Consider the following 25,752-nt stretch of genomic DNA (forward strand, 5'->3'; position numbering starts at 1 on the left):
CGTATCCATTGCCACAAATTTCCGAACTGGTGAACGCCACTTCAGGCTTCCAACGCCTATCTTTTATGGATGCTTCTTCAGGGTACTACCAGATATCTTTGAATGTGGATGACCAAGAGTTCACCGCCTTCATCACTGACCAAGACATTTTTTGCTACACTGTTATACCTTTTGGTCTGAAAAATGCCGGTGCAACCTACCAAAAGCTTGTCAATACAATTTTTTCCAATCTGTTGGGAAAAATAATGGAGGCTTATATCGATGATATAGTCGTTAAATCGAAGCATACTGGTGATCATCTTTCCGATCTTCAACTTGTTTTTGATAGGCTTAACAAGTATAACATGAGACTAAATCCCGCCAAATGTTCTTTTGGCCTCTCTTCTGGAAAATTTCTGGGATACCTCATGACTCGTAGAGGTATTGAGGCTAATCCTGATAAGATACGCGCCGTTATTGATATGCCATCACCAAAAAAATAAGAAGGAAATTCAACGACTTACTGGTCGGCTTGCCGCTCTTCATAGATTTATTTCTAAATATTCCGATCGTTGTCATCCCTTCTTCCAGACTTTGAAGGGGGCGGCAACTTGGAACGTTGATTGTGAGATGGCATTGCAACAACTGGAGAAATACTTGGTCAGTCCTCCTATATTGACAAGTCCTTCAACGGATCAACCTAGTGGTATATTCTGCGATAACTTTCGCAGAATGGGAAAGTTATCTTAGTGCATATAGCATTGTCTTTGAAAGTCGTACTACTGAAAAGGACATGCTCTGGCTTCTTTGATAGCTGATTTTCCGATTGATGATTCTCCTATTGATGATTTCTTGCGCCAGGAAGAATCTAGGGAAGACATTCTGCCGCCAATAACTGGGGGCGACGAAGACCAACATGAAAAAGCAATTCCTAATCCCATTGACCTATGGATTGTTTACTCAGATGGCGCCCATAGTAAATCTGGGTCTGGAATTGGATGCATTTTTTGTTAAACCCAGCGGAGAAAAGATTGGGAAATCTGTGCGACGTAGCTTCGCCGCTTCAAATAACGAAGCCGAGTATGAGGCTGCCATCTGTGTCTTGAGAACAGCTTTGACACTGGGGGCACAAAAGCTCCAGTTATACACGGATTCTCGCCTTGTTGCCAATCAGTTTGGTGGGTCTTTTGAAGCAAGAGATGAGCGTATGGTGGCTTATCTTAGTTTGATACATAGTCTTGCTCGACAATTTGATAGCATCTCTATCACTCAAAGACCCCGAAATGACTTACGTCATGCAGATTCATTGGTTTATCTCTCCGCCGCCGTTAAAAGCGAAGGGTCAAGACACATCACTTTTGCAGTCATCTTTTCGTCAGTCTAAGTTTGAACGTTTTTACGCTCGCTTAGTTCGTTATTCTCATTACGAAAAAATCTAATGAAGTTACCACATTTAGCTTCGTCAGTCTAAGTTTGAACGCTTTGTACGCTCGCTTAGTTCATTACTATCATTACGAAAAAATCTGACGAAGTTACCACATTTAGCTTTTTCAGTCTAAGTTTGAACGTTTTTTACGCTCGCTTAGTCATTACTATCACTACGACAAAATCTGACGAAGTTACTACGTTTAACTTCCTCAGTCTAAGTTTGAACGCTTTTACGCTCGCTTAGTTCGTTACTATCACTATGACAATATCCGACTAAGTCACCGCGTTTTTTTTTTGCCAGTCGAAATTTGAACGTTTTTTCACTCGCTTAGTCTAATTTTGCCGAGTTAAGTTAGCATTGAGGGCATTTTTCCCTATATGGGGGCGTCTTGTTCTATTTCATTTCAACTACATAAATCACCAACATTGTCAGTTTTCCACAGGTATGTTATCTGTCACAACAACAACATTAAATAGCAAACGCATACTTTATTTTTATTTATTTTTCATCAAAAGAAGTTTTAGCTCTATGGTATTACATTCACACAATTACCTAATCAATTGTCTCTGTCAATTATCTTACGGTCGCTCGATTAAATCTTCGTTTTCTTCTTCGAAATCTACATTCACTTCGCTTAGCACTTTCGGTCAACTATCTTCCGCATTCATTATTTTTTCTAAGGCATTGCGCCGCTCTTTCTCAACGAAACTTTTCGTCAGCTTCATTATTTTTTCTAAGGCATTGGGCGATATTTACGAGACACTTTTAAATTCGATTTTTCCGAGCAAAAATTTTCTCCAACTTCTTTATTTATTCTACGGCATTGCGGCGCGATCACCTTGAGCAAAACCTTTCTTCAGCTTCTTTATTTTTTCTAAGGCATTGAGATCTTTCCACTCGAAATTTTTCGTCAATATCTTTTGCTCGTAATTCCTCCGCTTCAACCTGCGACAAAAATACAAATCTTTTCGTCAGTTTTTCAAACTTAACCACAATTTTACGATAACTAATAAAAAAATACTAACATATCTGTTTCCGACACCACTTTGTCATATTCTCCGCACTTTTCTCCGTTTTCTTCGTCTTCTTTGACAGGCTAAATTTAAGTTTTATCGAAACTCAATAATTTAAGCTTAATATCCTAGCTGATCCAATTTGAAGCTGCTCAATCCTGAGCTAGATTATGCTGCGGCCTCGTGTATTCGATATATTTGTCATCTTCTTTCCACCTCACCAAGTCTACAATCGTCATCGATTCTTACTATTCTCGATTATCTTTCGCCCATATAATACAATTATTTCTACCTACGAAAAAAAACAACAACAACAACAACAACAATGTCAGATACGTTCTTCCTACCAAAGTCAACAAGTCAACAATCCTATTAACTAAAAGAATTCGTTAAGTTCCTGTTCGATATTTGTATGCCTTCCCACTTTAATTTGTCTTTTTTCTCTTTGGTTCTTAGTTAATCTATTTTCTTTTGTTTGATATGACTCTCTTCAACAGTAGCAATATATACCCCACCACAAATGTTTGCGTCCACTCCTCCCACTTATATTTCCAGCAAGTTATCTCATAACCCCACCATTCAATCTTTAAGGTCAGCGTGGGTTTTTGCTTGGATAATGATCTCATTAAATACCACCCCATGATGTTGTTCAATACTTCGAACCTGAATCAACAAAACTTTGGAAACTTAGATAGGAAGTTGTTAATGCTATCAAGAATAATGCCCATAAGAACATCGTATTTGTTGATGCCAAACATCTGTAGAATTGTCGGTTTAACATGTTTGTTCTTTCAATCTTCAGTAGATGGAAACAATTCATCTTCTAACGATCTCATCTCTTTCTTGCTTTAGATTCGTTCTTGAAAGATAAAGATTGAATATTGGAAATTATTGAAGAGAACAGGTGCAGAGAGAAAAAAGATAGCCAAAATTAACCTTGTTTTCTCTCTATCGATCTCTGCTTTGATAATTAATCGATGAGGTTAATATGGTTTTTGAGAATCGTTTTGAGAAGAGGCAGATACGAACGAGAAAAAGAAAATAACATGCATACATCGGCTTCACCACTTGTACTAACCTTTTCTTTTTCGTTGTCTCTGCATAAATGCCACCGATTCGAAACTTGATTCATCATCGCATGCTGCCTTGCCTTGCCACGCCATATCGCTCACCCTTGTATATCTTTCTCTACTTAGTTTTTTTCCGTCTACTGTTTTGCGTATGGAGCTTAGCCAACACTTATATAATATTTCTTAGATCTAGTTTTACATTGCTGGTTGGATTCTTATCTAATCCGAACTCTAACTCTTATAATTCTTATCTACTCCACATTCTTTTCTAATCCAATTTTGTCTCTAATCTTAATTCTTATCTACTCCACATTCTTATCCGCAACCTTTGAATCCATTTCTTAGTTAAATTCATTTTCTTTCTATTATTACTAAACTGCCCTTACATTTAATTTCAACGGTCTAATCCTAATATCGTTATTCCGCTGGCATGCGTCGTCGAAATCAACTTTCATATTATTACGTAATGCATTTGGTACAGTTTTCAGCAATCAATTTCTTTTGAAATTTTTTCTGTGCATTTTTCAACTATTTTTTAATTACATTGCGTCCCATATACGTTAGTTTGACATTATTTCGTTTCCGATAATTCACGAATTTTTCCCGATTGTCCATTTTCCTATCGTTTACGTTCACACGACACTTTGTTATACATTTCGCTTACTATTTTCATATTCCATTTTTTCCTTGCTTTTTCTTCTCTTCTTTGCCATGTGACCTTTGTTCGCATGACAAAGAGGGGGCAGTGTTTCGACCCCCACATACATGGCAAACGTCCATTAGTAGGGGTCTCCATTTTATTCGTTTAATCGACAGGGCTAAAGTCCAATTTGCAATACCATGGATTAATGTACAGGCCCATTAACTCACGTGTCTAAGGCTGAACCTTAGCCACATGGCTTGCCACTAACGTACATTGATTTATGTCCATATTCATTTATTATCAAATAGATAATTATCAGTTGAGAGTCAAGCTACAAGATTACTTGAGCTACAAGGACTCTCTACTCTACCTATATAAATACTATATTATTTTTCATAAGGAACTACGTTGAAACTTGATCCCTAGATAATAGATCTTGGGTACGTAGGCAGCCATTATTTGGTTCAGTTTCATCTCCCCCAACATCAAATTCCTCTGTTTCTTAGTGTGTTCGTCACCATTGCTCTCATTGTGTTGAAGTAGTTTATTGCCGAAACAGGATAAAAGAGTGGTAATACTTCCAAGCAAACAAAGTTTCTCTAGGTCTAAGATCATTTCTCCAGAAAGCTATACTAGTTTTGTGATTCACATTGGTGACATATCTTAAACTTAACTGATGGTATGCAGACTTTACAGAGTGTTTCCCATTTTTGGTTAAGGTCCAATGTAGTTTATCCACAGGGTTATTCCTAGGAATGTATAAGTTTAGAATACATTGTGAAGTATTAATATCAAAAAGAGAATTTAAGATACCTATATTCCAAGATCTAGTATTAACATCTATAAGATCAACAACTTTACTGTACAATGGATTTTGCACTGTTTGAAATGGTACTCTACCATGTAAGACTTCTGGAATCCATGAGTCTGTCCAGATATTTATTTCCTTACCTGATCCCACTTGCCACATAGCATTTTCCTTGACTATAGTCTTGCAGACTGTTTGCATTCCCTGCCAAAACCAAGATGCACCAGAATTGTGTACAGTAGGTAAATTATTAGAACTATGATGATATTTACCTTTCAGCATGTGGAAAGCAAAGAGTCAGGTTTTGTAATGATATTCCACAGGATTTTACTAAGATGAGCAAGGTTATTTGTTTCCATTTCTCTAATATCTAGGCCCCCACATTTTTTTGATTGACAAATTATTGACAAATAAAGCTCCAACTCTTCTGATATAAAGGATGATTTTTACCCTTATTTTCCCCCCCACCAAAAGTCTCTCTGAATAGCATTCAAAGAGGATGTTACAGATTTTGGTAGCAGAAATGTACTCATATGAAAAACAGGGATAGCAGATGATATAGATTTAATAAGAACAGTTCTAGCCGCTTGTGATAGCAACTTGCTTTTCCACCTAGCAATTCTAATGTTTACCTTATCAATAAGATGATTAAACATCCTAGTTTTTGGTTGACCAAGAAAAAGAGTTGAACCAAGATACTTTTCACCAATAGATATTTTTCTCATGTGAAGTAATTGCATGATATTAGATGTATAAGGAGAAATCATGTTTGGACTGAAGTGGATACCTGATTTTTCAAAATTTATTTTTTGACCTGTGATCTCACAAAAGAGGTTAAGAGCATCCAGAAGTTCTGTTGCCTCATCCAAATTTGCTCGACAGAAAATGAAAGCATCATCTGCAAACAACAAGTGAGAAATAGGACTACTATTTCTAGAGATTTTAATACCATGAAGCTTGCTGTTATGTGTTTTTTCATTAAGGATTTTGGTTAACACTTCCATACATAAAATAAAGAGAATAGGTGATAAAGGGTCATCTGAGACCTCTGCAGGACTTAAAGAAACCATGAGGTGTACCATTGAGAATAACATAGAACTGGGGTGATGAGATGCATTGGTTTACAAGGTTGACAGAGTTATGGTTAAGACCAAGTGATGTGAGGATAGAAGAGAGGGTGTTCCAATTAACCTTGTCAAAGGCTTTAGACATATCAAGCTTAATAGCCATCAGGCCAGACTTTCCTTTTTTATGTTTGATAGTGTGCATAATCTCATGAGCCAGGATGATGTTATCTGTGATCTGTCTATTAGGTACAAAGGCAGACTGATAAGGAGATATACAAGGCCCTATAATAGTCTTAAGTCTGTTTGCCAGAAGTTTTGATATCACCTTGTAAGAGATGTTACACAAACTGATTGGTCTAAAATCACTACAAGAAGCTAGATTAGGACATTTAGGAATAAGGACAATATTAGTATGATTAAGATGTTTGAGAGAATGACTTTGAGAGAAGAATAAAGCAACCATGTTTGTTACTTCCTGCCCAAGCAAGTCCCAAGAAGATTGATAAAAAATAGCAACAAAGCGGACGGAAGCTTTGCCAATAGTATTATGCACTACTGAGATTTGCTGATAATGGAAACGCTTGCATATTTTCTTCTTTTTTTTTTCTCACCCACGTACTGTTTCATCTATAATGTGAAATTTGGGTGTTTAAAATGTTTTCTTCTTATTTCATAAATTTGTACGTGTATAGAAAGGTAAGCTATGCTTTGAGTTTGATTTTGCATTTTGAATGCCTTTGTTCTAGCTGCACGTTTGGTATGATCTTAGAAAGTTAAGGCACCTCGTATGGTATCTGAGTTTCTAATTTTGTTTATATCATATTCTATTCACTTATTTTAATTGATATTTTCATGTATCTGATTTTTGCAGTAAGTTCTAGTTTTCACAATCATAGCTAGCTTTGAGTTTATAGTTTCTACTTGGTTGACTAGGGAAACAGGAAAATATGTCGTTGCTAACTTTTATGGTGTAGTTAGGAATGGACAAAAGCATCTTGCCATCTTGGTGAACAAATCGGCAGGCAGTGTTTTAGTCAATCCATTCTATGTAGATGATGGAGTGACTGCTTACTCTAGAAGTAATTTGGTTGCGTTTTACATTTGAAGAAGGTGACGTGAAAAACAGATGGTTAAGGACTGCTTTTGTGTTAAAAATTGCGATAGACTTTGAGAGGGTTCGAGTTTGTTTAGGTCTTAGGGCTTTGAAAGCACTTTGTATAGCATGGCATTACAAACTAGTGTTGGATTTGAAACAAGAACAAGAACAGAGTTTTCTTGGTAAAATCCTTTTGGCCAAGCAACATGCTAGCGTGGTCCTTCGAAAATGGACTTTTAGCAAACTTTACTTCAAGCGGATTTGGTACAAAGTACCTTATAACGAGGCTTACCGCAAGAGAATACTACAATATTGCTAAACTGAATAGCAGTATACAAAAGACCCTAAACTGCCTAAAGCAATCAATTGGGAATTGTGGTATTCAAACAAGAAGGAAGAGCACCGAATCATACTTGATATCGAAGGAACCTTTTTTAAGGTTAGGCATCAGGAATATCGAAATATCGAAATTAGAGGGATGAAATTCTAAGACTTCTTTCACTTCATTAGGGTCAACGTTGTCCAAGACTCCAAGGTGCCCAAACAAGTCAGTCAATTTTAATGAAAATCATTATGACTTGTTATTAAAAAGGCGTTGTGAAAATCTTAGCAAAAAATGTTGGGAAGCCTAGTGCCTCCCCGTAAGGATATAAATGTGGTAACATTGGCAACAAATTGGGAGTAGCGCGTAGACGCTTGAGGTGGGATAACAAAAGGATGAGTGAACTCTACTATGCTGATGCCAATAGTTCTTCTATGAGGTGTGTTGTAATATTCTCTTTTTATTGAATGTGTTAGTTTTATAGGTTTTTTTATTGTGCGTGGCTCCCATAGACAGCATACTTTGATTATTTTATGGATAAAAAAATTGTTTTGCCCTTAAAAAGGGTGAAAAGACTACCAATGTACTCCAGTCAAGAAAATTACTGAAATATAGTAATAGTGATATTCTATTTTTTTTTTTTTGGTAATCATTTGTTATTTTATTGATATAAACATGGTGTTACATTGATCACTTCTTGCTCCAGGTTATGTTGCAACCATATTGGAGCTACATTAGATCTGCTACTTAATACATTTTTGATAGTCCACCTCCGGAGTTTTAGCCACCATGGTGGAGGGTTACGTGTCCAAATATAGGGATTTGGGTATTTTACTTGCAAAAGCTAGCTAGTATATGTGTTTGCTTTGTTTCCACTTCTGTGAACATAAGCTATATTTACATTATCAAAAGCATTCAAAAACATCTTTGCATCGGATAGAGTTCCATTTGATTTCCATCCTACACTTGATGGCTTCCCTTGTAAATGATCTGTCACAGCTTTTGCATCCATCTCTACTACTAAGTTAGTAGTTAGAAGCCCTCGGCACCATTTGAGGGCATAGAGAAGTCCTCTGCATTCATTCGTTGGGTCTCGAGGCCCATCCTGGAGTGGTACCTGCAGCCAAAAATATTCCATTATCATCTCTTAACACATATCCAAACCCAGCTCTGTTACCTGTAATATGGTAACTAGCATCCACATTTAGCTTATGATAGCCTTTTGGTGGTGATTCCCAATTTACAGATGTGGGTACCTTTGTGATATTTGTAATCACTCTATGATTTGTAGGTTCAGAGAAGAAACTAACAATTATTTTTGAAATTCTAAATAAGGATGGAATATTTTTATTATGAAACACAGAACACCTCTCTCCAAATATTAGAGTACAAAAGCAAACAAAATTTTGTCCAAGTCTCATTGTGGATCTGCTAGTTTGTAGGTGGATTAAACCATAAACTTATCCATTCTTTAACTTGAAGTTGCCTAAAATTCTCAAGTCTAATAAGCCAAGGGATTTGGTACCAAAGAGCCCTAGTAAAATCACATTCTAATAGAAGATGATGTATACTTTCAATATTAGAGCCACATAGCATACAACTCTTGTCAGGTATATAAATAATAGTAGCCAAATGATCTCTAGTTGGAACAACATTATTGTATAGCTTCCATGCTAGTAAAGCCTGCCTTGGTGAATGTTTGTTATTCCAAAAAGACAGGTAAAGAGATTGAATAGTGAGTGTCAGAGAGTAATGTGTACTTAGATTATTATACATAGATTTAACAGAGTGAATCCCTTTTTTTGTTAAGTTCCAGTGCAAAGAGTCATGTAGATTAGTATTAGACAACTGAATACAAAGAATATTTCTAACTATACCAGGATCAAATAATGAGTTCAGGATCTCAATATTCCATGATCTAGAATCATTATCAATAAGTTGAGAAACAACAGTGTAATAGTTATTAACAGGAATAGAAGGTGGAACTTTACCCAGGGGAGTGTTTGGTATCCAAGCATCATTCCAAACATTAATATTGGAACCTATACCCACATGCCAAGTTGAGTTTCTAATGATGAGGGGTATTAGAATATGAATCATACATTTCTAGAACCATGATGAGTCATTGTTTTTATTATCTTGAGGAAAAGAAGTATGTGGGAAGTACTTAGCTTTGAGCTGTGATGCTATCAGAGAGTTTGGATTAGTAATCATGTGCCATAAAATACGAGAAAGATGTGATTTATTATTAAGATGAGTGTCTCTAATACCCAACCCACCAGATCTTTTGGATTTACAAATGAAAGACCAGCTTTTCAGGTACATTATTTTGGATTTGTCTTGTTTTATCCCCAACCAAAAATCTCTTTGAAGAGCATTAATTTTATCAGTAACAGAGAGGGGAATGAGAAATGTACTCATATTATACACAGGGATGGCAGTCATGATGGATTTTATTAACACTGTTCTTGCAGCTTGTGAGAGCAGTTTACTCTTCCATCCTGCAATACGAGCATTAACCTTGGTGATTAATTCAGCAAAGATTTCTTATTTGGGTTGTCCTAAGAATAGTTTAGAACCCAGATATTTTTCTCCCACCTCAATTTTTTTTCATGTTTAAACATTTTTGAATCATAGCAGCCTGGTTACCTTCCAAATTTTTGCTGAAGTGAATACCAAACTTATTAAGATTGATTTCTTAGCCTGTTATGGCGCAGAATTCATTTAATACATCTAGTATAGTATTAGCTTCTTCCATGTTAGCTCTGCCAAAAATAAAGGCATCATCTGCAAACAGAAGATGTGCTATAGGAACACTCTGATGTGAAATCTTGATACCATGCAGCTTGTTCTCATTTTTTTTTTCAATTAATCTAGAGAGAACTTCCATGCAAATGATGAAAAGGAGAGGAGAAAGGGGGTCTCCTTGCCTCAGACCTTTATTTGAGGTGAAGTGACCATTAGGGGTACCATTAACAATGATAGAAAAGTGTGCAGATAAAATGCACTGGTGGATGAGAGAGATAGAGTGTTGATTTACCCCTAGAGCACTTAAAATGTCCAGTAAAAATTCCCAGTTAACCCTATCAAAAGCCCTAGACATATCTAATTTTATAGCCATCAGGCCAGAAGAGCCTTTTTTTCTTTTCATAGTATGGATAATCTCGTGGGCAATGATCACATTGTCAGAAATCTGTCTCCCAGTAACAAAAGCACTTTGATAAGGGGATATAGAGGGGAACATAATAGATTTAAGCCTATTAGCTAGCATTTTCGAGATAAGCTTATAAGAAATGTTATATAGACTTATAGGCCTAAAATCAGTGCAATTATCAGGATTCTGGGTTTTGGGAATTAAAGCAATGTTTGTGTGATTAATGATATCCAGAGAATGTGCAGTGGAGAAGAAATTTGACACCATGTGGAAGATGTCATCACCTATAATATCCCAAGAAGAGTGATAGAAGATAGCAGGGAAACCATCAGGTCCAGGTGACTTGAGGGCTCCCATACTAAACATGACTGCTTTAACCTCTTCCTTAGTAACAGGTCTTGTGATATCCTCATTTTCCTCTTGAGAAATGATTAAAGGAAAAAGAGATGAGATATTATTAGTGTTAGCCTGAAAAGGAATATTGAGAAAAGTTTTAAAATGTTTTACAAAAGCTTCACCTATGAGTCTAGGTGAGGAGATCCACAAATCTTGTTCAGTTTTTAACCAATCAATCCTGTTATATTTCCTATGTCTCAAAGTCTTAATGTGAAAATACTTTGTGTTCCTATCACCCTCCTTTATATCAGAATCTCTAGATTTTTGCTTCCAAATCTTTTCCTCACAGTCAAGTAGAGAGTCAAGAAGAGTTAAAGTGTTATGCTCTAAAAGAACATTTTCTTTAGTAGGACTCTTCCCTTGAATAGATTCAATTTCCAGCTTTAAGACTTTAATCTTGTTAAAAATATTACCAAAGGTGGTTCTATTCCAGTATTTTAGTGCTTTTTTTGTAGAAGCCAGATGATTTTTAATGGGGAGCACCGTTGAGTTTGAAAGCAGATTCAGGTTGGTAGTATTCCAGGAATTATTTACCATAGATTTGTAATCTTGGTGATTGATCCACATGGATTGAAACTTGAAAGGGACAGGAGATGAGTGTGGTAGAGGTTGAGAGTTGAGTAAGAGGGGCAATGGTCAGAGCCTATAGCTGCTTTGTGAGATAAGACAGCCTCAGGGAATAAAAGTAGCCATTCAGAATTTACAAGAGCTCTATCCAACCTTTTCTGGATATTATCCGGAGCAGTTCTCTTATTAGACCAAGTGTAAGGATAGCCTTTATAGCCTAAATCAATAAACCCTTGAGTATTGATGATATCATGAACAGGTTCACCATCATTATATTCATAAGGTTTCCCTCCTAACACTTCAGCTGGGGAGAGAATGACATTTAGATCACCAATAACCAAGATAGGGCAATTATAATTTGAAAGTTTTCTAACAGGGTCCCAACTTTGACTCCTAAGATGTTTGTAAGGGCTACCATAAAAGAAATAGGCTGACCATCTGTGTCTAGTACCTCTATTAAGTTCAGAGGTGATAGAATTTGTCGTTGAGTCAAGAATTCTAAGATCGACTCCTTCCTTCCAAAGAAGGCACATACCTCCAGCTAAATGAACAGGTGGTATAATGAAATGGTATGGGTAATTGAATTGATGGATGAGGGAATTGATTGTAGTGATCGAAGCTTTAGTTTCAGAAAGGAACACAATATCAGGATTATTTACAGAGATAAGATCATGTAAGTGTCTCATAGTGGAAGCATTTCCACACCCTTTACAATTCCAGGAAAGCGTCTTCATATATTAACTACTGGTGACTGATCTGGTTCAATCACAAACCCATTTGAGGCTAGGGGAGCTAAGCAACAACAATGATAGTATTTTATACATCTACTCTTCATGCTTTTAAAAATCCATGTGAAACAATCTCGGCCATCATAACAGAAACAGGTAAGTTGCATATAGAGAAAATTGTTATTTATAGACATGACAAACTCATAGATGACAGAGTGAGGGCAGAAAAACTTAGACAAGTTAATATATTGGATATTTAACATGGATTTTTGACTCATAATACTTTTATGATAAGCAAGACATATATATGCATTTGTAAAACTAGGTAGACTTCTATAAACACATTTTAAACCAATATGAACAAGCTGGATATAAAGTTTAAGAATTGGAGTATTGGGGGACAGGGGAACCTCGTTTTGAGTTGAAGATCTGGAGCCAGAGCCAATTTCCCATATATGCAAGTTTGATGGATCTTCAGAGATTGGAGTTACCAAAGAGGCGTCAAAAGAGATCTGTGCTTCAATACTCATTTGTATTGCCATATCTTCCTCCCATTCAGCATGATGGTAGTGATCAGCATTAGTACTGTCAACTAATTGATGTGTGGTTTCATCTGAGAGTTGGTTGTTTTGATCCCAACCATGTTCATTCCAGAGAGATTTGCCTGAGCTAGAAGTAGCTGTGTCACATTTGGGCTGTGAATCATATCAATGATAGCCTCATTTGAAGGGACCGAATTTGATGGATTTGTGGTTGGTGTTGTTGTAAAGTTTTCTCCTTCTCCCATTGGAATTGTGGCATTTGGCTGTATGAGTTGGAGGGCATTTTGATTTGTTGAGATTGGATTTGATGGTGGTGGGAGAGGGATATAGAAATTTTCATCCTCCAGATCTGTTTTTTTTATTGGTGTTGGGTCAGTAATGGAAACCTTTGATTGTCTTTTCTTTAGAGGACGTGAGTCCTTTGACTCAAGCAATCTTTTTTTTCTTTTGAGGATAGTTTCAGTTAGTTTCGATGAAACTGATGTTGGTTTTGGTGGTCTTGGGGGTTTGGGATAAAATTGTGAAGTCGGTGATTTTGATAGTTTTTGGGTAAGTTTGGTTGGTAGTGAAGAAACGAGTGGTGTTGTTTGGGTTGGATTTTGGTAAGGGTTGGGCTTTCTTTTTATGGCCTTTGGTTTAAACACTTTGATTGGTTTCGGACTTGAATATGGATCACAGCAAATCTCCATCCCTTCTAAGCCTGGTTCCTTGATATCCAGTTTTTCAACTGGTTCAGCTATTTCTGTGATTTGCACCGTTTTTTCTTTCCTTAGAGCCACCGCAACTTTTTCGATAGTTGTCACACGATCTACACATGATAAATCCACAGTTCCCTCAAATCTGCTTTGATGATACCTTGTTTTATTTGAAATCATGTTACTTGTTATCTCTGTGAGTACTTGTGGAATGATTTCTCTTCCCGGATAAGTGACCTGTTGTTGGAATTCTGTCCCTATTGCCGTGATCCGAAGAAGTTCGGTCACTGTTGGTGGTGCTTCATTACACATGGCGGTATCATGGGTGAGTTGAAAACATTTTTTGCAAGAGTGGAAAGGAACACCTGAGTATTCAAATCCAACCCATGTTGGTCCCATATATAGAGTTTCTGTCATTGTTCCTTGACTGAGTGGCTTATGAAGATCCACCTCTACTCTTGCTCTATACCCAGCTGCCATTCTTGGTGCGTTTTCTGCTGGATCAACCTCTCGAAAGGTACCTGGCGCAGCAGCTAGTAGCTTTATCACTTCAGGTGATTGATGCTCTAATTGTAACCCAGTAAAGGTGATCCAAAAGAGGGCTGTGTCAAAAGCAATCTGTTGTGGTGAGAGATGGAGGGAAAACTTCTTGAGTACTAGGAGATACCCCATAATCTGCCATGGTTCATTCTTGAGGATTTTATTTTTATCAATCTCATTCTCAAAGCTGATAATGAAGAGGTTTCCTTGTGTTACAACTATATGTAACTTCTGTTTTAGGTTCCATTTTGCCCTTATAGCCCTCATCACTTCATTTGGGTCTAGTTGGGTATCGGTGAAGAGTTTTCCGATCAAAGAAGTTTTCCTTTTTATACTAGTTTGGAGCATCAGATCTCGTGGGATCTCCATCAGTGGATTTGATTCCTTGGAGTTTATTAGATGAGCTTGTGCAAGAACATGGATGATGTTCTCCATGAGAGCATATGGGGTTGGATTTTGGATGATATATAGCAGGTGATTTTTTTTTTTTTTTTTGTGAACTGGAGTGTGTTTTTTTGGTTGGCCTGGTGGCTTTGTCAGTTGATTGGAGAGAAGTAGATGTACTCTTCTGATATTTGAAGTTTCGATGCTTCTGAGGTAGGGTGGCTGTGGTATCTGCATAGGTATATAGGTAGTCAGACTCATAGTCAGGTGTAGGTCTATCTGCAGGGATATCTGCCCAGATCTGCTCCAGTTCTTCTCGAAGATCCATCAAACTTTCATAGAGTAGAAACTGTATCCAGCCATAAGACATAAAGAAAGTTAGTGTGGAAACCCAAAAATCAAGAGACCGAAACCTAGAATACAGGTTGTTCAGATAGTAGGTTGTTAGCTTGGAAACAAGAAAAGACCGACCAAATAGCAGCAGAAAAAGAGTATAAAGAATTTTTGAATGTACTGAAAAACAAGATTTAGACTCAGAAGGGATATAAAAGAGTGCCACACTGTGGGTTTCAATGGCTTCCCTGCTTGAGACAATGGACAAGATTGTTTCAAATGAAGGCTTGATTCCCCCGTCAGATTTGGCTGCAAGATCATCTTTTTCCCCCCCATATTCCCGATCTTCTTTGTGTAGTACTATCCAGAATTCGTTCTCCCTCCATTCCATACCATTTTTTCCGGTTTTTTTGTTTTTTTTCCTCTGTAACTCCCTACCTCCCTGTAAGAGGTATTCAAAAAACATGTTTAAACTAGATTCAGGCTAGGTTCGGTTAGGTTCAGGTTAGATTCAGGCTAGATTCAGGTCTAAACCCTAAAAGTAGTCTTAAAAATGGTAAAATCTTGATCAGTACTGACAGCAAATGAAATATGCGGAGTTTGTACGCTGTTAGATTCAATGTATTATGATGATCAAACTGTTAGATTTTTCTAATGGCTGTCTCTTACTTACAGTTTATGAAATCTTTGTATCTTCCATTCCACTCTACCTTCAATCTTCTGATTAGCTTATTTTCTTACCATTCAAATCAGTCATTTGGGGGTGATTGCAGAACTTAGGCATGGGGATCTCTTTCATCCAGCCAACATAGTATCAAGGTTAGTTTAGATGTATCTTGTTGGTGTGTTTATACTCTATATTAATAATTTGGTATCCTGAATGTCACTGAATTTTTTATATTCGTATTTGGCCAACGTTTGCGTAATTGCCAAATTGGTATCCTTACATATTACATCATAGAATACAAATGTTAGGCTTCAGGTCTTTCTGTTAAATGCCAAATCTGCAATTTGTGCTAAAAAAATAAAGAAAAGAAAACTATCTGCAATTTCGTGGTAATGCAACAACTTTTGAGGAATTTTAAGGCTTCTTCTGAGGTTGATCTAGAAGCCGCACCTTAATATTTTCCACATGCTGATATAAACGAAAAAACGTGATAGGAGCTTAGTTTACAAACTTACGAGAAATGCAATCAATGACTCGGCTACTTAATTGTATCACTGTGAAGGTAGTTAGGTAGTTTCTTTAAAAAATGCTATAGACCGACTTAGTAAGTTTCTTCAATAATATTAGTAGTTGTTATACTATTGTACTATGATGTTTAGTAAAATTTAGCTCCGTACTCTCCAAATATTATCAAGTTCGACTATCTTAGCTGTTCATGATTGAAGGATGAGTTAGGAGAGAGAAAGTTAATAGTGTACAAAAAAAAATTCATCCGTAGGATAAAGGAGCGGTTCTTCTGGTAGAAAGGAAGTCACTTTTCTTACTGAGTTGCATTGTATCAGTATGCTGAATGCCTAATATTCCTATCTATTAACCTTGACTTGTGTCACCTTGTATATCTTAGACGTTGAGTTCTCCATCATTCGAAACCAACTAAGCACCCACACGGCCACACCCATTAATGGAACCTGAAGTAGGTCTTTGAACATTGTTTACATAAATTGGGTAAGATCATGTCAGTTGTGTGCTTTTGGGTTGTGAATTTACTATGCAAAAACTTCTAAATCTAGTTCAAATCCCTAATAAACGACGAATTTAGGAAACTGTATTGTATATTTCCATAAACTGTAATACCGATGTAAATTCGAAGGCGGAAGCACACTTTGATGATAAAGAACAATTAAAGTTAATTGAAATACCCAAAACCTAGGGTTTGAATAGAAAAATGAATTCTCTTAATCCGATAATAATAATATAAAGTTTGAAAATATTAAGGTTTACATCTGCAGATCCGCCTATGTTAAAAACTGGTTGCTAAAAAGAACAAATCCTAGTCTTAATAGAACCTGGAAAACTAAAATAGAACTATTCTATATCTAAAAAACTATGAACTGAAATGGAAAATAGAAACATGTGTTGTATAATTGATTCATGTGCAGTGCACATGATTAATCAATCACGTCCTCGTATCAATCCCCCAGCTTGAGAAGTGCTCTTCCTCGAGATAATTCCTTGCACTTATGGTAGGAAGTAGGATCCATTTGTTGTAATGCAGCATCAGAAATCCATGTATTTTCTGAAAAAATGACGGTTACAATCATGAATGGAGAAAAGCCTGTAAAACGATTGACAGAGTTATTATAAGCAAGCTCTGCTTGGGCGAGAACAAACTCCCAAGATTTAGAATTATCATCAATCAAGCACCTCAATATGTCTCCCAAACTACGATTTACAATCTCAGTCTGCCCATTAGTCTGTTGGTGGAAAGCTGTAGACAATTGGAGAAATTGTTTTCATAACGTTTTCCAAAAATAGCTAGTAAACTTGACGTCTCAGAGGTAATAGTGCGAGGCAAACCATGCAAACGAACAATCTCACGAAAGTATAAATGAGCAACCTGAGCAGCATCGGTAGTGCGTGTGCAAGTAATGAAATGAGCCATCTTGGAGAAACAATCCACAACCACAAGAATTGAATAATTTTCATGTGTAGAAGGAGGTAAACCTAACACAAAATCCATGGAGACATTAACCCAAGGTTTGTCAGGAATAGAAAGTCATTGGCATTAGTGTGCTTACCTTTCGTTGTCTGGTACACATAACATCGCTCAATAAACCGGTTAATATCTATACACATAGTAGTAGACCAAAAGTACTTATAATGGTCTTTATGATCCTAAAGTGACCACTGAACCCCGCAGTATGCATTTCAGTCATAATCTGATTACGAAGGGAAGAAACAGGAATACAAAGTTGTAAACCCCGCAATACGAAACTATCATGTAGGAAAAACTCACTAGATACACCATGATGTGCGAAGCAATCGGCATGGATAGGTCCAAAATAGGCATCCTTGACATATAAGTCACGTAACTTATCAAAATGAAAGAAAGATGGGAATTAGGGTTTCACATTGTTAATTGAGTCCTATATAAAACAACAACAACATCCACCACTGATTCAAAACCCAGAAACACATGTATCAAAGAGAGTGCTTGAAAACCACGTAAGTTTTAGTTTTTATTTTTTTATTTAAGATTTGCATTATTATTAGAAATCGTTTGTTTAAATGTCTATAAACAAACTTTGGTGTTTGAATTCCTACAGGCCGTGTATTATTAAATTTGTAAAACTGACTAACGAATGCTAACCATTATTTTATTTTCACTATAGTATTGGTGGTTTGAGTACACGCGTACATTGAACCCCATTCAAAATCCATTGTACAACGGGGATGAAGTTCCAAGGATAAAGGCCTGGGGTAAAAATAGAGTTGAGAAACACTATGGAACAGTAAGACATAATATTCATTTGTCTCGTCAGCAGATTGAGATGGCTACTGCTAATAAAATCGTATGGACACCTTGGATTACATCATGCATAATGGTGAGAGAGTGTGACTCATTTGCTGAGGATGGTTCGATGCAAAACTATTGGGATTCTTATCGCCATGTCTTGGACTTGAGTAGGAGAAGGGTGGTTTTGGTTTCGCCAGGCCCTTTAAAGGCATGATACCTTGGGGATCGAGCTTGGTGCCAACTTACGGGAGAGGTTGCTATCCCCTACCCACCATTAGAAAAAATGTGTGTTGTAGATGTCACTCTTGCGTAGATATTGTGGTACCAAGAGAACCATTGGCCGTTTGTTAGTTCTTTTATCACTGCGGATGATGGTACTTATGACTATTATTGGGCTACTGTTTCTCGAGGGTCCATCCTACCGGGGCCTGTTTATCTTGCATCCAACCTTGATTTAGTCACTCCGAAGGCCTTAAGACAAGACCTCTAATTCCCAGGGCCTTCACAGGCGACCTATGCACTAGGTGGATATGATGCTCATGTGCTGTTGGGGGTTGACCCGACAGAGGATGTTTGGATGTCACGTATGGTTGGATCAGAAGGCCAACTAGTTAATTATGTGATTCCACCCGTTGACAATAGTGTATTACCACAGCTAGATCCACACATTAACGAACATGATGTGGTAAGTTTTATGTGCTCGAATTAGTTAATTGTTGTATTTTAATTTTTCAATAGACTAATGTATACTTTTCCATATAAATAGGATACTCTACAGTCTATGTATGTCTTGTCATTGAGATTGACACATGGCATGCGTCGAGTTCTACTTGACACATCTTGGCAGAGTTTCAAGGACATAGAGGCCGATATAGTAGAGCATGAGCTCAAGCATGATAGTTGGGTGGGGCTCATTAATTTGCATTCTTCTCAATGAGAGTCAAGTAGAATGTGTGGTTAAAGTAATCAATGTTTCATTTTTTCAATGAGATTCAAATAGAGTGATTTGTGATTAATTGCCAAACAACTTGCATGTCTTATTAATTTTTTTTTAAGGAAATTATCATTTGTTGATTTTAGGCCATAGTCTCAACCATAGTCTAAGAAAAATACATCTAAACTTATCAACTTTAAATGTTTGATTTTATGAAATATATATATAAGAAAGGATTGATAAAAGAACATCTGCAATTGAAAATTACTACCAAATTCAATTTTTAAGGAATGTAAATAAACATCAAGAACAAATACTAGAATAAGTAAATATTACATCTCAAACTCCCCCCCACCACTTGTTCAATTGCCTCCTTTCCACCTTTTGTAAATCTCGTCTTGTTTTGCTTCAAAGTATTCACGTCGAAAATCCAGAAGAACCAAAAGATCCATAGCCATAATTTTAGCTTCTTCTCTTCTTTCCATAGCTTCAATTTTTTTGTTTTTCAACTCTTGGTCACGATCCTTAGATTGAAGTTGTGTTTCCAAGAGTTTGTCTTGTTTCTCCATTCTCAACTCAACACGGTTAACAAACCCCTCCACCACTTTTGCCGCTTCACTAGCTCTCCTTTTTCTCTCTTTTTGCTTCTTCATGTCATCCGGTTGTATAAGCTCACTAGTCATCATAGTAGACGCATTAACATCTTCATCTAAACAAATTGGAGTTTGTGAATCATTAACATTCGATGACCCCTCCCCTTGAATTTTCTTTGAAGAAGTCTTTGGTTTTGACTTTGTTTCTATTGACCTATGCCACTTGGGGGTATATTTAAGGATAAGATAGCAATGGCCAAAAGGAAAAGGGCTACCATCTTGATCTTGGTAAGCTACTCTTGCTCATCCCATCTTACAAAAAAAAAAAAAAATTAGAAAAGTAAAAAGAAAAAAAATATAATTAAGAGGAATAATTATATATATAATTATTCCTCACTAGAACGATTGTTCTCCAATTGTGCCATATAGCCAACAAATTTGCTCATACCCTTGTTAATCATTTGCCAATGCGCTTTGATTGATTCTAAGGTGTGTGGAGTGCCGGGATTGCGCAATTTGAACTCATTTGTTATTCGTTGCCAATAACTACCCGAAGTTTGACCCACACTACAATCCCATCTTCTCTAATTGTTAGCCAACTTTCACAAAGTTTCACATCTTCACTAATGGTGAAATACTGAAATTCAATAGGTGGTTTCTTTTTTTTCCCATTGGCGGGTGTTGGAGAAATTTCATCTTGAGGTAGAGAACCTATTGAAAAAAAAAAAAAAAAAAAAAAAAAAAAGAAAAAAAGCGTGGGAGAGAATTATAATGAAAATGAATGGAGACAAAAGTGATATACTGTTTATGCACCTATTACAGTCGGAATGTCACTTGGAATGACGTTTGAGTTCAAATTTAAATGGGACATCACTTGAAGTAACGGTTAAAATGAGTGACGTCCGATTTTTTTATTACTCAGACGTGCGTTTGAGTGTCGCGCGGGCTATTAATCAACTAATAGCGAGATGGGGAATTCTCCACCCACTTTATCAACTAATACTCTATTACCTATGGTATAACACCCCCATTGGAAAGAGTTTTTTGACACTTGGGGTGCAAATTTTCCACTCTATACGGTTTACACCCCCCATTGGAGATGCTCTTAGTAATAAGTATGAAGCACGGACACTGACACACGATACGGATATGGCACGACACGGCATAATTCAAAAAAGTAGGACACGGATGCGTCATGGACACGTTAAAAAGAATATATATATATATAGGCACAGTTAATGTAGCCACATTCTAGGCAGAGTGAATCTAAACCATTGATCTGTAGCAAATCCTACAGACATAGTCTATTCTAAATTATCAAAACGAAATTTCAGAAAAACAAAATTTTGCGAAACAAAAAACACGAAATAAACAAAAAATCGATCGAACCTTCTTCTCCAAAATTAGATCGAGATTTTTTCTACCCTTTTCTCTCTAGAATTCACGAGTGGTTCTCTCTTTGGGTTGTGTGCTTCTTTCGTTCAAGGTAATTTCTCTATTTCTCATTGCCACATCGACTTCTCTATTAACGTACTGTTTTCACAAGATCGGTATATTTTGAATTTTGAGGAACTGAATGTTATAGAGTAATTGGGTAATTTTATTGATTGTGGTTGGCTAATGGAACATTCTGCACGATAATACATGGACATTTTGCCATATATACCGCTGTAAGAACACATGCTGACCAAATGCCTTTGTTATTTAAATCATTTTGTTGCTATTCTTCTTGCTGTTGAGGTTATAGTTTTCTTATCCTGCTGTTACTCTCTTCTTATAACTGGATGGAGTGTCCGTAGTTCAATGCATGTAAATGATTGCAATTTGGGACAGTTTTACAATTTAACTTTATTAGCTGAAACCTTGGTAGATAGACTTCGAAAATTCAAAATGAGTGATAAGAAAATTAATTTCGGTGTAACAGCAGATATGGTTTTTGAATTTCCTTACGCATTTTCTCAACTAGCCTTATTCTACATTTACACTTGTGACTTGCTTAAATGGATAACAATTTGTTTGAGTTGTAGTTGCTACTATACTTTGTTCACAATGCTCTTGTTTCCACAATTTTGACATTTTTTGTTACTGTAGATGGAAAGAACTTTGTGCAATAGGTGTGGTGATAACACTCATTCATCAGAGAAATGTTATTGGTTGTCTACTCCTTATTGCATTCGAAAATGCCATGGAAGTAGGATCCTGAAACAGTCGAGCCAAATCCAATCTCTTGGGAAATTTTTTTTGACCTGTCGCGCTTGCAGAGACTTCTAATGGTTGGAAGACACGAGAGCATCGTCATTAGTACCTCTGAAAAATCTAAGATGTAGACAGCTGAATTGCAAATGTAACAAGGGTGAATGTAATTATGCTGGTTACGATGTAACAAGGGAGTTGTTTGAATGAGTCTTTTATGGGATTGATGGCTGGATTTCGTCAGGGAGTAAGTGAACTATTTAAATGAGTTTCTTGGAGTCTTTGTTTAGTAATCCCAAGCGTTCTGAGCATGAACCTGACGGTATGAACTAGAAGAATGTAGTAAAGAAAATGGAGTCTTTTAGTCCAAGGGCAGGGCGCGGGTGCTGACATGGATGAGGATGTTCCTTCAGCTGGTGGTAGCGGTGCAGGACCCAAGATTGAGGAGGTTGATTAAGTATTTTCAGTTTAGCTTTATGAGGTTCTAGTACAACCATTCTAGATACTTTTATGTTGTTTTCTTCTCTGTTACTTCTGTTGAAAACATGTGAATGTGGTATTTTTGTTATGGTTACAGATTAATGCATTTTGTCCCCCAGTTTTATTTAATCTTTAGTTTTGGATTAGTTGCATATTTTGCTTCCAGAAATTTCGTGGGTGATCTGCAAAATTTTCCCTTTTATCTTGTAGTTCAACTTGTATTGCAGATATCAGACAAATGGGAAACAATGTGTTTGTCCTTTTGAGTTTTTGTTTAAAAGTCCTATGGTTTATTCAAGAGGACTAGGGGAAGCATGATTTAAGTTTAGGCAGTGTTGTGACAACTCCTTTGCATGTCATCCAATACTTGACTCCCCTCACAGCACTCACATTGCTACACACAAGTACAAGTTTGATCCTGATGCATTAGTTTGTCAGAGTTTGATCGTGACGCTTTAGTTTGATCCTGACGCATTAGTTCAAGCTCTTCTAGAAGGTTGTGTAGCACAAGTCTTTATTGTGGTACTTGAATATGGTGTTGTAATATGCATAAATCAGTTGCAGCTTGTACGCTATGCAAACTTATTGGATATTCAGCACTGACATTGACTTGTTCTTGTTTAGAATTTTAGATCCCCCTTTTAACTTTAAAGATGAAGGAAACTGAAAGTTCAAGGGGCATCTCAACAGAGACTAGCAGAATTTAAGCCTTTCTTTCTTCATAGTTTCTTTGTCCATACACATTCCAAAAGACTTGCAACAAATGATATTCCAATATCTCGTAGAGTTTTACCCAGATGAGTACCGGAGAGATCCCATTTTTAGTCCTTCCCTCTAATATGCAACCTCTAATAAAATCAGGCCTTTTCTCTAATATGCAATCTCTAATCAAATCAGACCTTCCCTTTAATACAAGCTACTGACACCATCTTCGATAAAGCTCATATAATTTACTAAAACTTCTGACAGATTTCAAAATGAACAAATAATTTACTAAAACCCAAATAACTAAAATTATGACAATTCACTAAATAACCAAATTACTAAAACTCTGACAATTCACCCAAATAACCCAAATAAAACTCAAATCACTAAAACTTCCTCACAATTCCAGAACTCTGACAGCCCCACCAAATAAAGTTGAGTACATGAATGGCGCAGAGATTCGTGTCCTCAAACAGCCCCACCAAATAAGCTTCAGCAGCTTCTTGCAAAGCAATAACAGCCGAACTCTGAAACCTCAAATCACTTACTGCATAAATAAACAATGGAGCACCTTAGTTTTTCCAGTCAAGTGTGCTTAGTAAGTAATAAAGCTTAAACGCAAATATCAATTAAGAATATAAATGGAATTTAACACTCTAATAACCAGAAATAGCTCACAAGAAACATTCTCAAAACTAAAATAAAATGAAGTTCATTTTACCAACAACACGACAACTAGAATTTACGCAACACATTTCTTCAAACATAAGATAAACCATTCATAATTCCCTTCACAATTTAATTTACGCAAACATCTATAATCCATAAAACCATTAACAAAACATCATAAACACTTACATAAGCTTATCCACATCATGCAACTCGCAAAACCTTTCGCACCCAACGAAAGTAGTACAAACATCCAAAATAGCATTACAAGCAGCCAATGCAACAGTCTTACTTCCACACTCCAATACAAGCTTCAAGCTCCAAAAAGAGAAACACAAGCTCCAACAGTCAACAGTCTAATACAGAAAATACAAGCTTCAATCATATTCGTCATCATTTGTGTCCTCGTCTTCATTCTCCTCCCCATCCTCGTCTTCGTTCTCCTCATCGTTGTCGTCTTCGTCCTCTAACTCTACATTCAATACTGTAAAGCAAAAAGAATGGAAAACGCCAAGTTTTAAAGGCAATTGCGTAAGATAGGATACTACGAATTATGCTTAAGGAAGCAACACTCATTTTGAATTTTCGAAGTCTATCCAGTACCAACGTTTCAGCTAATAAAGTTAAATTGTAAAACTGTCCCAAATTGCAATCATTTACATGCATTGAACTACGGACACTCCATCCAGTTGTGAGAAGGTGACGTTTTGGTTGAATTATAAGAAGATAGTAACAGCAGGATAATAAAACTGGAACCTCAACAGCAAGAAGAATAGCAACAAAATGATTTAAATAACGAAGGCATTTGGTCAACGTGCGTTCTTACAGTGGTAAATATGGCAAAATGTCCATGTATTATCGTGCAGAATGTTCCATTAGCCAACCACAATCAATAAAATTACCTAATTACTCCATAACATTCAGTTCCTCAAAATTCAAAATATACCGATCTTGTGAAAATAGTACGTTAATAAAGAAGTCGATGTGGCAATGAGAAATAGAGAAATTACCTCGAACGAAAGAAGCACACAGCCCAAAGAGAGAACCCACTCGTGAATTCTGGAGAGAAGAGGGTAGAAAAATTCTCGATCTAATTTTGGAGAAGAAGGTTTGATCGATTTTTTGTTTATTTCGTGTTTTTTGTTTCGCAAAATTTTGTTTTTCTGAAATTTCGTTTATTTCATTTTGGTAATTTAGAATAGACTATGTCCGTAGGATTTGCTACACATCAATAGTTTGGATTCACTGTGCCTAGAATGTGGCTCCAGTAACTGTGCCTCTATCCCACTCCTATATATATATATGAGGGATAGAGCCATATTCTTATGCTCACATTATAGTCATATGCCCATATTATATATATAATTGAAATTTAATATTCTCCACCAAATTTTAATCAAAATATGAACACTAGTTTTGAACATGTCCAACTCTAAAATATTAAACAACAACATACATGTCCAATAATGCAAGTTAATGCCAACGAAAGAAATAACAATTACAGAAAATTTGTAACAAATATATATAAAAAGGACTTGGCAATCATTAAGCGTAGTCGTGCATTGTGCCTCATTTTTCTTATTTCAAGAGTGAAGTAAAAACCCTACCCAAGTCGTGTCTTCTTTTAAGTATTTTAATTATTTTAAAAAAAATAGAAATAAAATGTAGAAGTGTCCCCGTGTGTCCCTAGTGTCTTCAGAGTGTCAGAAATTCTAAAAATTAATTAATAAATTCGACACTCCAAATTGAGTATCGGACACGTGTCGTAGGCGTGTTGGGGAGTGTCGATGTCCGATGTGTCCGACACAGAAACGTTGCCCCTAGAGGAGTGTTCATGCTTCATTGAGTAATAATGTATGCGGCTCTTACCATTATGCTAGTTGTAATAGTGCCAGAAAGGGGAAAAAGGGAAAGATGGTACATTGGTCTTCTGGCGTGAGAGCCAGAC

General features: G+C 36.5%; 1 protein-coding gene across 1 annotated transcript in view; it reads left to right on the forward strand.

Moving 5' to 3' along the window:
- The first annotated feature begins 13,199 nt into the window (after positions 1 to 13,199).
- LOC147475287 (E3 ubiquitin-protein ligase COP1-like) overlaps positions 13,200 to 25,752 on the forward strand; it is a 91,298-nt gene continuing 78,745 nt past the window's right edge. Inside the window, exons 1-2 of the mRNA XM_086585364.1 lie at positions 13,200 to 14,523; positions 15,520 to 15,585. Coding sequence (XP_086441490.1) covers positions 14,471 to 14,523; positions 15,520 to 15,585 — 119 coding nt within the window. The 5' untranslated portion in view covers positions 13,200 to 14,470. The remainder of the gene's footprint in view (positions 14,524 to 15,519; positions 15,586 to 25,752) is intronic.

The sequence above is a fragment of the Coptis chinensis genome, chromosome 9 (assembly GCF_015680905.1).
Source record: "Coptis chinensis isolate HL-2020 chromosome 9, ASM1568090v1, whole genome shotgun sequence".
Taxonomy (NCBI): Eukaryota; Viridiplantae; Streptophyta; class Magnoliopsida; order Ranunculales; family Ranunculaceae; genus Coptis; species Coptis chinensis.